The following is a 15,386-nucleotide window of genomic DNA, read 5'->3' on the forward strand; positions in this document are numbered from 1 at the left end:
TGGGCGTCAGTAGCCCATTGCTGGGCAGGGTGTCGTTCGTGTTTGATTACTGCTAACGCACCTTTCTTCCTCGGTTCTTTCCCCTGCAGTCGGAGTACCACTACGAGTACACTGCGTGTGACAGCACGGGCTCCAGGTGGAGGGTCGCTGTGCCACACACACCGGGTCTATGCACCAGCCTCCCCGATCCCGTCAAGGGCACCGAGTGCTGTAAGCAGCCTTCCAGCTCCAGGGCCTCCCCGCCGCTCAGCTTTGGCCTCCACCCCAGACCTCCTGCCATCCAAGTTAGGCTCCTCCTGACAGCACAGCTGCCTTAAGGAATCAGCTCCTTAGTCCCCATCCCCAACTCTTGTGAAATAAGGTGCAGGAATGTTATTGCACTGGTGTAAACTTGGTATCTACATTTGCTTTTTTTTGAATTTCAATACCATCAGAGGATAGAGCATAAGCAATTCCAGCTCTGTGCCACTCAGGTTCGTTGTTCATTTGTTTGCATTTGTTTTCTCTTTTGTGTGTGTGTTTCCCTCCAATCTACACTCACCAGCCACAACAAGTCATTAGGGAACATTGCATTTTAGTTTTGTTCTTGGAAAGGAAGCAGAGAAGATGCATTTCTACAGAGACAGAACTTTAAAATGCCCTGAGGATCACTTCAGGAGATAAGGCTTCCTGACTATGGGGCTGACCCTGCAGTCAGGAAGACAGTGACCTATTACAGCCTCTGTGACGGTAGCTGCAACTCGCCTACACTTGGCGGCTATTTTCTTTGCACTGTTCTTGTAGGAAAGCAAAGGAAAGAATAAAAATGCGAGGCTAGAGTTCAGGAATTGTTCAAAGAGTTGGAAAGGAGATGGAGGACATTTAAATTCTAGAATCAGCTGAGGCCAGTGTCAATAGGTGAGCAAATAAATACTTGTATAAATACTTGTTAAATGTATGAATGGATATTGCTGAACTTTAAGGAGAACTGAGGTATGACTAATAAAAGAGTCATCTTTGGCTAACTTGGCTGACATTAGTGAGTCCCTACTATGTATAAGCTCCTACTGTGTGCAGGCATCATGATGTGCCAGTGCCACGTGGGCCACAAAGATGAATAAGGCACAGACCCTGGCTGTGAGAGCATACAGCATGAAGAAAGGAGCAGACAGTCACTCGCCTATCTGGGGTTTCCCCAAAGCTTTGCGGTGCCCCTGAAGTGTCTGCACCAGCCACCTCTCGGGGAACCCAGAGTCCAGTGGGTAGCAGGTGTATATGATGTGAGAACGGGCATTACAGGTATGCAATGGAGAAGACCAGCTGAGAGAATCACTTGAGCAAAAGCATAGGGGTGGAATTACAGGGACACATTCCAGGAAGAGCTTGGGTCCATGGTGGAGGTAACAGAGCAGATGACACATAGGGATGAGGTGGAGAAAGATCTGTAGTGGAAGATCAGGCTGAAAAGTTAGACTAGGGGAAAAAAAAAAAACCATAGAAAACTTTCAATGCCAGGTCAAGAGTTTAAATCTATACCCAAAAGAGAGTCCCTGATTTTTTTTTTTTTTTTTTTGCCTTTTTGAGACAGGGTTTCAAAAGGTTACCTTCACCCTGGACACAAGCTCTTCCTGGAATGTGACCCTGTATTTCCTTCCTTCCATCACCACCCTTCCCTGTATTTCCTACACAGTATTAGTCCAGGCTGGACTTGAACTCACTTTGTAGCCCAGAGTGGCCTCTAACTCTCAGTGAGCCTCCTATCTCAGCCTCCCAAGTACTAGGGTTACCACCACTCCTCCCCCAAAATCATTTTTAAATGAAGAAAATAATAATACAAAGCTGTTTTAGAAAGATGCCTCTGACTACAGAAGGAGCAAGAAATAAGAATTTGAAAACTAGTTATGGGGCTGGGGATTTAGCTCAGCGGCACAGCGCCTGCCTTGCAAGCGCAAGGTCATGAGTTCGATTCCCGGTACCGGAAAAAAAAAAAACCAAAAAAAAAGAAGAAAACTAGTTAGGAGGGTGTGGCAATGGTTGAATTAGTTGCATGGTGGCAGTAGAACAAGAAAGGAAGAGACAGAGTCAGGGATTCGAGCGGGAAATTCAGGCTGAAGGGCCAGGCTTCCCTGGGAGCCACGTCCTCCTCTCTGGAGTGCTTGTTGAATGGCCTCAGCATCTCTCCAAAGGAAACAAGATCATTCGGGATGAGCTCAGTGTTCCACAGCAAGGCAGAGCCTGCGTGGCCCTAAATCTTTTTTAAAATAACAGCTTTATTTGAGAGACAGTTTACATGTGGTAAGTGTCACCCCCGGCAGGGTAAATTTCAGTGGTTTTTTGAGAATATTCACAACAACTATCACCACTCAAGTTTCATGACATTTTAATTGGCCTGAAAAGAAACCTGTTAGCATTAGCAAAATGTCTCCCCAGGCCCCTACTGCAGCCTCTGACCATCACCCATCTACCTTCTGTCTGTATGGCAGCATGTTCTATGTGAATTGTACCACACGGACACTCAGTGGCCCTAAATCCGAAGGGGCCAAACTGAGCTGAGCTTCTCCCTTTATTTTTTTTATTTTTTATATTTTTATTTTTTGTCTTTTTGAGACAGGGTCTCGCTGTGCAATTCAGGCCAGCTGTGAGCTCACTTTGTAGCCCAGGCTGGTCTCGAACTCGCAACGATCCTCCTGCCTCCACCTCCCAAGTGCTGGGATTACAGGCATGTGCCACAATACCAGGCTCGGCTTCTCCCTTTAGCATACCCTCACCTGGCCACTTCTTCAGGGGCCACAGTGACCTCACCAGCCCTCTCTTGTCCCTACCCTGCTTTCCAGCTTTCTCTTGCAACGCTGGGGAGTTTCTGGATATGAAGGACCAGTCCTGTAAGCCGTGTGCCGAGGGCCGCTACTCCCTGGGCACAGGCATCCGCTTTGATGAGTGGGATGAGCTGCCCCACGGCTTTGCCAGCCTCTCCGCCAACATGGAGATTGAGGACAATACCATGGAGTCCACTGAGAACTGCACTTCGTGAGTTTACCCGGGCACCCCCTGTCCCTGGGCATCTGGGATGGCACTTTCCGGTGCTCCTCAGGCCGGGGCTGGGGTTGTGGGTGGAAGCAAAGTGGTGGGGCAGCAGGGGGCGTCGAGCAGGGCCTCCGGGGACTGCGGGGTGTGGCTGCCACCTCAGCCCACTCTTACCTAAGCTTATCAGTGGCTGGCAGGCATAGGTGAGTGAAAAGCCTGGAGAAATAGAGGGGGCTCTATAAGGAGGACTAGGGTTCAAACAACCCATTCTATTTAAAACAAAATCCAGTTGGATATCCGCCATGGAATTTGGACCAGCCAATAGACTTCCTCAACTTGATTGAAGCACAATATGCAAAGTATTGGGTGTCTTCTTGGCTTTGATGCTAGCTTCTAAAACTTGTTCCCTCCGCGTACCCTGATTTGTGGGTTTTGATGGGGGGATTTGGGTAAGACTTGAGGACTGGTCCACGTTGGCTGAGATCGTCCAACTCCTTTGAGATCCCAATGGCCAGAAAATTTTCCAGATGGAGATCTTTGCCGGTAATGGAAAAGCACAGGGTGGTTGGACAGCTGGACATTTATTTCAGATTTGCCTTTTATGTCCCCAGCACTATGCTGAAAACTGTATATATATCGCTTTCTACAATCCGGACAAGAATCCTGTGCAATAGATATTATGGTTCCCACTACCAAGAAGAGAAACTAGAGGCCCAGGGAGGTTAAACCACCTGCCTTTATTACCTTGTTTATCACTAGCGAGACTGGAATTCAAACCCAGGCCCAAGTTTTCAATTTCCCATCTGGCCACCTTCAAATAACATTATGTGCAAGGCAATATGGGAAACTGTGCAAATAACGTTATGTACATTGCTTCATGTCAAATATTGACCATGAGTATAGGAGGAAAGGAAAAGAAAGCAAATAGATTTCTTTTCAAAGCTGAAGTTGGGTGTAGTGGTGCACGCCTGTAATCCCAGCGCTCAGGAGTTTGAGGCAGGAGGATCACCATGAGTCTAAGGCCAGCTTGGGTTACTTAGTTAGATCAAGGCCAGCTTGAGCTACATAGTAAAATCCTGTCTCAAAACAAACAAACGAACAAACAAACAAGACCGAAGAATTTTATTGCACTTGGACTTCCAAAACTAGGAGCAATTTTTCCATTCCTATACTTAAATCTCCTAGAAGTACCGGTGTCTGAGCCATGTAGCAGACATTCAACGATACAACTATAATGTCATTTTACAATTAAATTTATGTGTTATAATTATTCTCATGTTAAAGCTAGAGAGGGTGCAAGCCAAAGGAGAAGAAATGTGTGAGTGAAGACAGCCCCCATTTGAGTCCTAATAATGGATGCCGCTTGACCGCGGACAAGGTGCAGACCTGGCTCACTCAGTCAATTCTTACCTGTGCAAAGGGAGGGTTTCACCTCTCTCCAGGGCCTGTGGTGAGAGCCCAGAGACCATTATTTCTCAGTGAGGCAGGATGTGGGTCTATTAATAACAGCCTGCATCTCCACAGCACAGGTTGGCTCCTAGCTTGTATCTTGAAGCATCCAACAACATCCTGGGAGGGTGGGAGAGATGTTTCTCCTCTGTAGAAGTGGAGAGGAAATGCCCACCTGGACAGATTCTGAAAGGCAGTAGTTGATCTGGTACCAAGAGCCCAAATGTCTGACTTTCCTGTTCAACCTGCATCCATCCCCACTGCCTCCAGCCTGACCCAGCCAGGATCACTTCCTGCCTGCTTTGCCTCAAAACCTCCCAGCTGGTTTCCTACTTGCACTCCCTGCCTCCTCCAGCCCACACCCACCCAAAAGCCAGACTGATCTTCGGAAAACAACTAACCATAGTGCTTTTCTGCTCAAGACCCTGGGTTCTGTGGACCCACAGCTCTTAGGATAAAATGCAGCACCTTCCCACAGCCTGCAGGCCTGCCTTCTGCCCTGTGCCTTGTGCCCTCTGCCTTCCGCCTTCCTTCTTGCCTGCCCTGGGGCAGCCACACTAGCTGCCTGGCTCCCTCTCTCCCCAGAGTATTTGAACAGCTTCCATCCATTCCTTTCCTCCTCCTTAGTCCTCAGGTCGCTGTTGGATATTAGCAGGGAAGAAAGAGTAGAAGATTAAATACTGTGCCTGTGAAACGAGAATGTGTGAAAGAAGATGGGTCCAGATATTAAAAAGATGTAAATGTTTAAAATTAAAAATAGTGCAGATCACTACTGAATGACCTGCAGCAAGTTCCCCAGTCATCTCTGTTCTCAGTTTCCTCATCCTAAATAACGAGAAAAAGGGTGCTCTTAAGGATCAATATGATAATGTAAAGCATTTAGAACAATGATTTAGAAATCAACCCAAACATGCTATATGGAATGCGAAGTGTCTTTGCCAGAGTCAGCTCTGACAAAAATCAGAACTGTGATGCATTTTGCAAATGTAACCCACTTATGGCACCCTTTTAATTATTCATTAAACTTCAGGGGTTATTTATAACTGATGCTGTGGAATACATCAGCATTAAATGTGTCTTTCAACAAGGAGAATCAATGCCATTAGGTTAGCTGGAGCGTTTTGGATGAGCTCAGTTTATATTTCAGTTTTGAGAATGATACTGAGGTCTCTGCCCTCACCGCATCTAGGGCAGCCAGGAGGCCAGGCAGCTGAGGAGAAATTCAAATAAAGTTTGGTCAGAAGAGGGAACCCAGATGGTACACAGTTTCACAAAAGATGCTGAACTTCACTAGTGATCCAGGAGATAAGATTTAAAGCCCAATTAGATGCTCATTTCCTACCACTTCATATTGGCAACGATTTTAAAGTTGGACAGCTCCAAATCTGGAGAGGATGTAGAGGAACAAAGACCTGCTGGCGACTGTACGTTGATGTAATCTATGCGGGGAACAAGTACAGTTGGAGATTCACATACTCCCGGGCCAGCAGCTCGACTTCCAAGCATTTCCCCAGCAGGGACAAGGATACAGAAACTAGAACGCTCATAGCAGAGTGGGCGCACTAGCAAAAAATGGAAACAATCTACATGTTCATCAGTGATAAATAAATAAATATGGTAGAGCCATAAAAGGCGTATTATGCAGTAGTAGAAATGAAAGAAGGGGCAGGGCATGTTGCTCAATGGTGGGGTACATACTTAGCATGTATAAAGCCCTGAGTTTGATCTCCAGCCCCACCAAACCACCACTACCACCAGAAAAAAACCAAAACAGAGAGAAGAGCTATATAGTATGAAGATGGATAAATCCTACAACCATTATGTTGAAGTCTTTCCCTCAAAAATAGTAAGTTTTATAACATATAAATGTGACGTGATTTACATAAATTTGAAAAACAAAATCAGGCATGGTGGTGCATGCCTATAATACTGGCAGTCAGGAGGCTGAGGTAGGAGGATTGCTTGGTGATCAAGGCCAGCCAGGCTACATAAGAAGTTCAAGTCTAGCCTGAACTACATAGCAACACCCTGTCTCAAATAACTAAATGGCCAGGGATATAGCTCAGTGGCACAATGCCTGCCTGGCAAGCGCGAGGTCCTGAGTTCAATTCTCCGCACCAAAAAAAAAAAAAAACCTCAACAAGTAATTTAAAAACAATGCAAAGCACTGTCATTTAGTATGTTTCAAGAACTTCACGGGGAATGTTAAACACCAGATTCAGGAAAGTTGTTTCTTGGCAGGGGGAAAGGGCTATGTTAGAGGAAAAGGGATGAGATTAACCAGGGGCTACAAGCATGTTTCTGCTGTGCTGTCTTTTTTTTCTTTTTATACTGGAGATTGGATCTAGGGTGAACTGAACTATGTCCCCAGAGCTTTTTATTTTGAGACAGGGTCTTGTTAGGTTACTCAGGCCGGCCTCAAACTTGCTGATGCCCCTGCTTTGGCTTCCCAAGTAGGTAGGATTATAGGCATGTACCACATCACCCGGATTGTGTTGTATTACTTAAGCAGGGTGAAGGGTACAGGCATGTTCTTTATAGCTTTGTACGGTGTAATGATAGTAGTTTATAACATTAAAAATAAAGCAGAATGGGATCATAGTTATGCAAAGGGAAACAGAGAAAGCTAAGGGCACCCACAGCAAACGCAGATAGATTCGAGGAAGACTTCTTAGATTAAGTGGCATTTATGTGAAAACAGGAGGAAGAATTAAACAGAGGGAGAAGGAGGAATTTTATTTCAGAAAGACAGCAAGCTCGTAAAAGAAAGTTTGGCAAAGGAATTGAGAGAAATTCCTTAGGGCTGGAGTATAAAGAGTGGGCCACGAATTTGTACCCTGTCCTAAGGTGGCAGGGAATTAGTCACAGGGGTTTTCAGCAGGGGAGTTGTGTGGTTATATTTTCCTTCTGGAGGATGTCTCCAGCCTCGGCCGGGAGAGGACTGGAGGTGGCAGGCCGGACGCATCTTAAAGTGGACAGCTTCGGACAAGCAGGTGAACCTGGCTGGTTGAACTTCTGAGTTCTGAGGAATATCTGTGTCTGCCGACTCACTCTGACCGCTCTGGAGTTAGGCAGACATGGGTTTGAATCCCAGCCCTGCCACTTGATGGCTTCGTGCTATAGGGCAAGGCACTCTCTGAGCCTCAGTTTCTTCATCTATCAAGTGGAAAAAATAGCTCTTCCTCATATTGGTGAAAATGAATCATGAATACAAAGCATGTAATTCTATACCTGAGTGATGCTAAGCAACCAGGGAGCGTTTCCCACCCCCCACTTTACCTGCCATCTACCTCTGGGGTAGTTCTCCGTAATGTGGAAGTAACCTGTCTACCTTCCTCTTGTTGTCCAAGCTTCAGTTAAAAAGCACAAGTCTGGAATCCCCAGACACCCAGCAGGCCCCGAGAGCTGCCCGTGGCACAAAGTCTGTGCGCTTGCTCCTGACAGTGAGCTTCCTTCCTGTTCCCTCACAGGTCCAAGTGGGTCCCCCGGGGTGACTACATCGCCTCGAACACGGACGAGTGCACAGCCACACTGATGTACGCCGTCAGCCTGAAGCAGTCTGGCACCGTGAACTTTGAGTACTACTACCCAGACTCCAGTATCATCTTTGAGTTTTTTGTGAGTCCTGGCCAAGGGGGAGGAAGGGAAATACAGACTCTCTGAGATTTAGATTCATTTGCAGAGGGGCTGGGGATTTAGCTCAGTGGCACAGCGCCTGCCTGGCAAGCGCAAGGTCATGAGTTTAAGTCCTGGTACTGGAAAAAAAAAAAAACCAACCAAACAAACAAAAAAATAGATTCATTTGCAGGAATCAACTACAAGTGTGGTCCTGCTTGGGAAATAGCAGTTGTTTTTCCCCTGGAGAGAACTGCGGGCAAATGAGCTGAGGCCCGAGGAGGCAGGGGAAGCAAAAGTGAAAGGACCCTGGGGACGGGGGATAGAATCTGTGAGATTTCTAGGTGTTTCCTCCTGCTCAGACATGAAAAGAGCATATAAATGGCTGAGTCGCAAATTACTTCTTTGATGTCAGTGCTGAGTGCTTTGTGTGTGTGTGTGTGTGCGCGCGCGCGCGCCCCTAGTCCAAAGCTTGTGTGCCCCGGCTCAGTCCTAGAGGAAACTGACAATTCCTTCTGTAAGAAGGGCCCTCTGTAGGGCTGTGCAACATGGACTAAGGCCCTTATTTCCTCCGACTCCTGCTGCCTCAGGTCCAGAATGATCAGTGTCAGCCCAACGTGGACGACTCCAGGTGGATGAAAACCACGGAGAAAGGATGGGAATTCCACAGTGTGAGTGTCACAGCAGCCTTCCCTGGAGGTCCCAGGGCAGGGCCAGGGGCTTCTCCTCAAGGAGCACGTCCTCTCGTGCTGAGCTTCCTGCTCCTGTGCTCCTGGAGGGCAGGGGTCTGAGGAGAGGAGCGGGTGCTGGCTCCTGTTCTCTTGATGGGTGGAAATGGGTACAGGGTGGCTTCTTACGCTTAAGCTTCACCCCAAGCACAGCAGCTTTCTAGCTTTAAGGCCAAGATTTCTGGAGAATGAGGCGACACCAGGTACCCTATTACCAGTCACCTCGAGTCCCTCTATTGGTTTCACTGTAAGAGATGCTCGTGGAATCTGTGACGCAAAGAGCAGTGGGAGAGGGTGTGAGGGGGCTTCAGGGGAGGCTTACAGAGAGGGGCTGAGCTAAGCTGGGAAGGGCAAAGACGAGGAAGAGGAGGGAGACCGTCAGACAGGCCGTGTGTACTCAGTGAGAGGGCAAAGGGGCAGCTTAGCGAAGCCTGGCTCTGCCATGAACTAGCTGATGCCTTGTTGTCATTTTCAGGTTGAGCTAAATCGAGGCAATAATGTCCTCTACTGGAGAACCACAGCCTTCTCAGTGTGGTCCAAAGTTTCCAACCCTGTGCTGGTGAGAAACATCGCCATCACAGGTACGAGGGCAGGGCTGGGATTTGGGGTCTTTTGCTGACTTTCTGGCCTCTTGACTTGGCAGGGAGGGTGGTGGTCAGGCCCCAGAGCCTCCGCACCCAGACTCAGTCCTTGCTGTTCTACATGTTCCTCCGTAGGAGTGGCCTATACCTCTGAATGCTTCCCCTGCAAGCCGGGCACGTACGCAGCCAAGCAGGGCTCCTCTTTCTGCAAACTTTGCCCAGCCAACTCTTACTCAAATAAAGGAGAAACGTCTTGCCACCCTTGTGACTCTGACAAATATTCAGGTGATGTTGGGGTTTGGGGAGTGGAGGATGACAACACACAGGGAGGAGCTGGGAGGCAGAGCCGTCCTTCTGGCCAAGCTGATGATAATAAATCATAAACCCTTCCTTTCCAGACCATGGAAGAGCCTTGCTCATCCATATCCACCAATCACTCCAGTAATCAATCAATCAATACCTGTTGAGCCTCTGCTACCTTCCAGGCCCTATTCTAGGTGCTTAGACTATATCGGCAAAAAGTCCATGTCTTCCTGAAATTTACATTCTAGTGGAGGGAAAGCAGACAATAAACCATAAGTATAAGAAATGAATGACTTATACATAATCAGTTATATAGTATATTATGTTTGGTGGCAAAAAGGAAAAGCAGCTCTGAGTTAGAGGGATTAGGAAAAACAGGGAAAGGTTTTGCAATCTCTTTTTCCAAGTAGTAAAATCTGTTTTATTTCATTAAAACCTATATGGTTATAATTATAGTCAAAAATTGAAAAGATACATTTATACACTTTAATTTATAAAAGTTTTTATTGAGACAGGGTCTCACTATGTAGTTCAGGCTGATCTTGAACTCACCACGTACCCCAGGATTGCCGCAAACTCAGAGATCCACCTGCCTCAGCCTCCCAAGTGCTGGAATGATAGGTGTGCACCACCACACCCAGCTATAGCAGTTATTATAAAGGTTATTTTTAAGAACTATGAGGTTCTATTGATGAGCACAAACATGAAGGTTTTATTTTATTTTTAAATGACAGATAATAGTATATATTTATAAGGCATAATGTTTCATTATACCACATGTATACTTTGTGGAATGATCAGATCAGGCTAAGAGTATAACCATTTTGATAGCAAGGACTAAGTATGGAAGTTAGGATCTTTTTCTCAGACCAAGCATCTGCTTAGTTCAAAGCAGGGATATATATACATATATATTCTTACACCCTAGCCTCCTAGATACCTGAGACTGCTAGGCTTCGTGGCACGCACCTGTAATCCCAGCACTCTGGGGAATTGAGGCAGGAAGGTCACAACAAGTTTGAGCCCAACCTGGGCAATGTAGTGACTTATTGAGACCCTGCTTCAAAATTTTAAAAAATATAAAAGCTCTGGGGGTATAGTTGAGCACAAAGTTCCTGGGTTCCATCCCCAGTGTGGGGGTACAAGAGAACTGGCGCTACAGGCATGTGCCAACACGCGGGGCTCCAAAGCAGGCATTTCTGAAAAATCCAGATTTCCTTGGTACACAGTTTGAAACCCCCTGCTGTAAGGGAAGGCCACTTCCAGGGGCCATTTGAAAGCAGCTTATTTATCCAATCCTAGATTCAGTAGCTTCCTAAAACATCCAAATTAAAGAAACAAGACCTGTCATCTGAAGAGGTGTCAGGGGACATCAAGGCTCTGGGGTAAGATGGGCAGTGCCACCAGAGGGCCCTCTGTCAGCAGCCGGTGATTGGCACAAGGGGCAATCTCCAAGGCAGGTTTGGAACAAGGACGAAAGGAGGAAGAGTTTTTCTTTTGGTCCTTTGAAACACTCATAGCTGTTCTATTGTTATTGCTTACACAGAACCACACAAAACCCAGCACAAAGGCATCTCTCAAGTAGACCCCATGTCCCCACAGAGACACCCACACTCCACACAGGTGTTGTTTGCTTAGCCAAGACTAGCCATGACCTTGTGAGTTGATTAATTTCTACATCACTCCTAAAACAAAAGACCTATTAATCTACACAGATCTTGCCAAATAATGAGTGTAGTTTTCAACCAGAACAAGAACGTATAGATCTTGGAGGAAGTTTTTATCTGTAAGTCTAAATTCCTGTTTTTCCACTTGAATTTCTTGTTTCCCTTCCTGCTCTGCCTCTGTCAATGGTGGCCTTTGTTAGTCTGTTAGTCGGCTCCTTTTCCAGCTCAACAGTTGTGCAAGGGTTTGAACAGCAGGGTGGTTCTGGCAAAACTGCCTAGGAGTGTGTTGATCATCTCAGTGTAAACTGAATTTTAACCAGGGAGCTGTTGTAAAATGTTAGGCTGCAGTCTGAATTCTTGGACTGTATTCTTCTTCCATCCACTTCTTAAACTGCCCCTTTGATTGAGCAGTGAGTTTTTACTAGAAAAATGAGGTTACCTTGTTGACTATCTCACCAGCTTGGGATTCAGAGTCACATTTCTTTGAGATCTGACTCTTCCAAAAGGTGCAGGGGAGAAGATGGAAGGCTTAGAAAAATGCAGCATCAGATAAGTGCCTGTCGTGAAGTGCATGAGTGGTGGAAGGCCCATCCACGTACAAATACATTCTGAGGGCGTGCCAGGGCTGGGCGGGGTCACGGGTGGAGCTTGTGGCTACCCTCCAGCTTCTGCTGACAAAAGCACTTAGGTGCAGTACTCTCCATGGTGTGATGGGGCTGGGATAGTGGGGCTGGGATAGTTGTGCTGGGTATCATGTACTATGAAGGAATAAAAGAAAAAAAAGAAGTCATTAGTTCTCTCTGGGGTAGGAGGAGAGACTTCACTAGCTAAGTTTCCGTGATATGAGCTGAGTTGAGCATGCATGGTGGTACATGCCCATAATCCCAAGCCTCAGGAGGCTGAGTCAGGAGGATTGCAAATTCTAGGCCAGCCTGAGCTATGGCTTGGACTACACAATGAGACCCTGTGTTAAAAAAAAAAAAAAAAAGAAAAAGAAAAAGAATAAAGATGAGCTGAATTTTGAAAGATGAAGTGGTGATTTAATGAGGAGAGGATGTTTGAGGTAGGGAAAGTGTAAGTCCAGGCCAGAAGGCTCAAGGATGGAGGTTAGGATGGAGAGACGTAGCTTTCAAGGCTGAAAGGTAAGCAGGGAACAGAGCGTGAAGCAGCCCTCCTGTACTATTGCTAGAAAAAGTGGGATTTGCTAAAAAAAATTTAAGTCCGTTTTAATGAAGAATAGTGACTGCTAGAGGTTGGGAAAGGCAGGGGAGAGGGGAGAGGACGAAGTCGGACGACAGGTACCAACATGCAAATAGGAGAACAGTGCTGTGTTCCACAGCACAGTGGGGTGACTATTAACCTAGTGTGACCTCCTGCATAGAGCCTATTATATCTTAACCTATTATAACCTATTATAATCTTAACCTATTATAACCTATTATTTTAGTGAGGAACTTAGAAGAGAAGAGCTTGAAGGCTCCAAATATAAAGAAATGATAGGGAGATGAAAATGCTGATTACCCTGATTGATCGGGATATGCTGTGTACACTTGAAATATCGCACTGCACCCATAAGATATGCAATTATTATGTGCTAATAAAAATTCTCTTTAGAGGGCCAGGGATATAGCTCAGTGGCACAGGTGCCTGCCTGGCAAGTATGAGGTCCTGAGTTCAATTCCCGGTACCAAAAAATGGGTACCACCCGGACACATTAAAGAATTTTGAGCTGAGAGGGGACATGACCGAACTCGTGCTTTGGAGGCCACTCTGGCTGCTCTGTGGAGGAAGAGAAGGGGCTAGAGACCGAGGCCAGAGCTGGGGGCTTTTGCAGCAGGCTCTGTTACTGGGGCCCAGGATGGAAACAAAGGAGGGCTTAGCAGGCTGAAGACCGGAGAACTCACAGGGGAGATGTTAAGGACAAACATGTGATGGAAAACATTTTTCACTGCTACCTAACATTTGATCAGTAGGATTAATTCCTTTACGCTGTTAGGATAACATGGAGCTTAAGAGTGTGGATTCCAGAACTAAGTTACTGGGCTCAAGTCCCTGTTCTACCACTTACTAGCTGGGACACCTTGAGCACATTCCTCACCTGTGCCCAAGTTTCTGTAACTGATCTTAGTTGAAAAGCTCCGAAGTGATTGTACCTCAGACTCTTCATTTCTAAAATGGGAAGGACAATAATTGTACATACTTCACAGTGTTACCATGAGGACTGATTCAAACAGGTAAAGAACTTAGGGGGCTGGCATGTAGGAAGCACCAATTTTATTGGTTCATTACCCTGAAGGCTTGTCTGAATATTCTTATTTAGTATGAAAATAGTCTTGTTGTAGGTCACAATCACAAGAGGCCACCTATATAGAACTTCGTAATTGAAAATTATTTATTTCTTGGACTATAGGGGTTGGTTTTCCCATTTACAAATGAATAAAGAGAAGCTCAGAAAAAGAGTAAGGGGCTTGCCAAGAATCTGAGCTGGTGTCTGAGCAGGGCCTTGTGTTCCTTAGGCCCGTAAATATTTTCCCTTGACAAAAGCAGTCTGAGCGGGAACCTAGGTGTGGGGAAAGGATCCTGAAAGGAGGACAATCCGGACAGAGGAGTGGAGGCTCCCTGAGAACAACTTTCTCTCCATACAGCTTTCCCAGGGTCAGTCCCACTGTGCTCAAATTGCTTTCCACTCCCTCCGCCAACCAAACTTGCAGGCTGATCTTCCAAACTTGACCAGTGCCCGGCCTAAACACCTCGGTGAAGTTGAGCTAGCAAAGTGAGGCCTGTCTTATCCTTTGGGTTAATCATTTACTAAAACCATTTAAGCAGTGGTCAGTGTGTAAACAGCTGGATCATTCTTGCTATAATCTGTCAGGCTGAGCAAATATTTGACAAGCAGAGAAAGGTCTTTGCGCAGAAGGCATTATCTAGCACACACCTCATACTTGACTAGATTCAATACCCAAGGTCCTGGGAATGGGCATGTGTTCAGCGTCTCCTCCCAGGTCTCTCCTGGCCAAGTCAGTCAAGAGCAGGAGCCCCTGGATCCCTCTGTGCTGAACTGGACATTCTGCTTGTTAACCGAATAAAGAGCTGGGAAGACCTCTGCTGTGTCTCAGCTAGTATCTCCCTCTTGCCCAGCCTAGCAAGACGGGGACAGAAGAGATGGGGAAATGTGCAACTAAGGAAACTCCCTAGTGCAGGCCAGCAAAGCTGTAATGAGGAGAGTCTCTGATCAAGGAAGTCACTTGGGAAAATATAGAGATCAGCTAAGATATCAGCCCTTCAGTGAAGGGAAGGAAAAGAGATTTTTAATCCTGATTACATCTCCTGTGACAGTTCCAAAATAAAAATAATTTGCAAACATGCAGGTCGTAATAATTGTGCTGTTTAGTAAATATCTACTTACAACATGCCAGGCATGTGGGACTCCAAGATAGATGATACTATTCCTGCTTCACGGCTGAGTGAGCCAAAGCTCAGAGTGGTTAAGCAACTGGCTTACAGTGACACAGCTGTTAAGGATGAAGCAGAATCCAAACCTAGCTCTGTCTAGATTTAAGTCTCACTTAGCTACACCATACTACTTGTCAGGTAATATATAGGAAGGGAGAAGCTCCCATCATTACCAAATGTTTGCTTGCAGGGGACGAGGGACTCATATTAGAAGCAGTGGTAGCAGCAGTAGGAGTATTGTAATGTACGCTATATAAAGCAATTGCTTTTACAGTGGATATGAATTAAAAATAACTAAAGAACAAGGAGACACTTGTATAAAACATGTGACAGTAAGCATTAAAACTAGCTAAGCCAGGCATGATGGCTCACGCCTGTAATCCCAGCACTCTGGGAGGCTGAGGCAGGAGGATCACTGCGAGTCCGAGACCAACCTGGGCTACAAAGTGAGCTCAAGGCCGGCCCGAACTGCATAGTGAGACCTGTCTCAATAAATAAATAAATAAATAAATAAAATAAAATAAAACTGGTTAAGCACAAAGTCTAAAATTGTTACAGGTAGGGTAATAAAACTAAATGTGAAAATA

The 15,386-nt window shown here is 46.1% G+C and overlaps 1 protein-coding gene across 2 annotated transcripts in view; it reads left to right on the top strand.

Annotated features, from left to right (window-relative positions):
* The window catches only part of Kiaa1324 (KIAA1324 ortholog), a 95,319-nt gene that overhangs the window by 56,580 nt on the left and 23,353 nt on the right, over window positions 1-15,386 (top strand). For both annotated transcript variants that reach the window (XM_005388848.1, XM_005388847.1), the window contains exons 2-7: window positions 90-210; window positions 2,814-3,006; window positions 7,923-8,070; window positions 8,658-8,738; window positions 9,271-9,376; window positions 9,512-9,661. In XM_005388848.1, coding sequence (XP_005388905.1) covers window positions 90-210; window positions 2,814-3,006; window positions 7,923-8,070; window positions 8,658-8,738; window positions 9,271-9,376; window positions 9,512-9,661 — 799 coding nt within the window. The remainder of the gene's footprint in view (window positions 1-89; window positions 211-2,813; window positions 3,007-7,922; window positions 8,071-8,657; window positions 8,739-9,270; window positions 9,377-9,511; window positions 9,662-15,386) is intronic.

Source organism: Chinchilla lanigera, unplaced genomic scaffold, assembly GCF_000276665.1.
Source record: "Chinchilla lanigera isolate Chin_1 unplaced genomic scaffold, ChiLan1.0 scaffold00034, whole genome shotgun sequence".
In the NCBI taxonomy this organism is placed as follows: domain Eukaryota; kingdom Metazoa; phylum Chordata; class Mammalia; order Rodentia; family Chinchillidae; genus Chinchilla; species Chinchilla lanigera.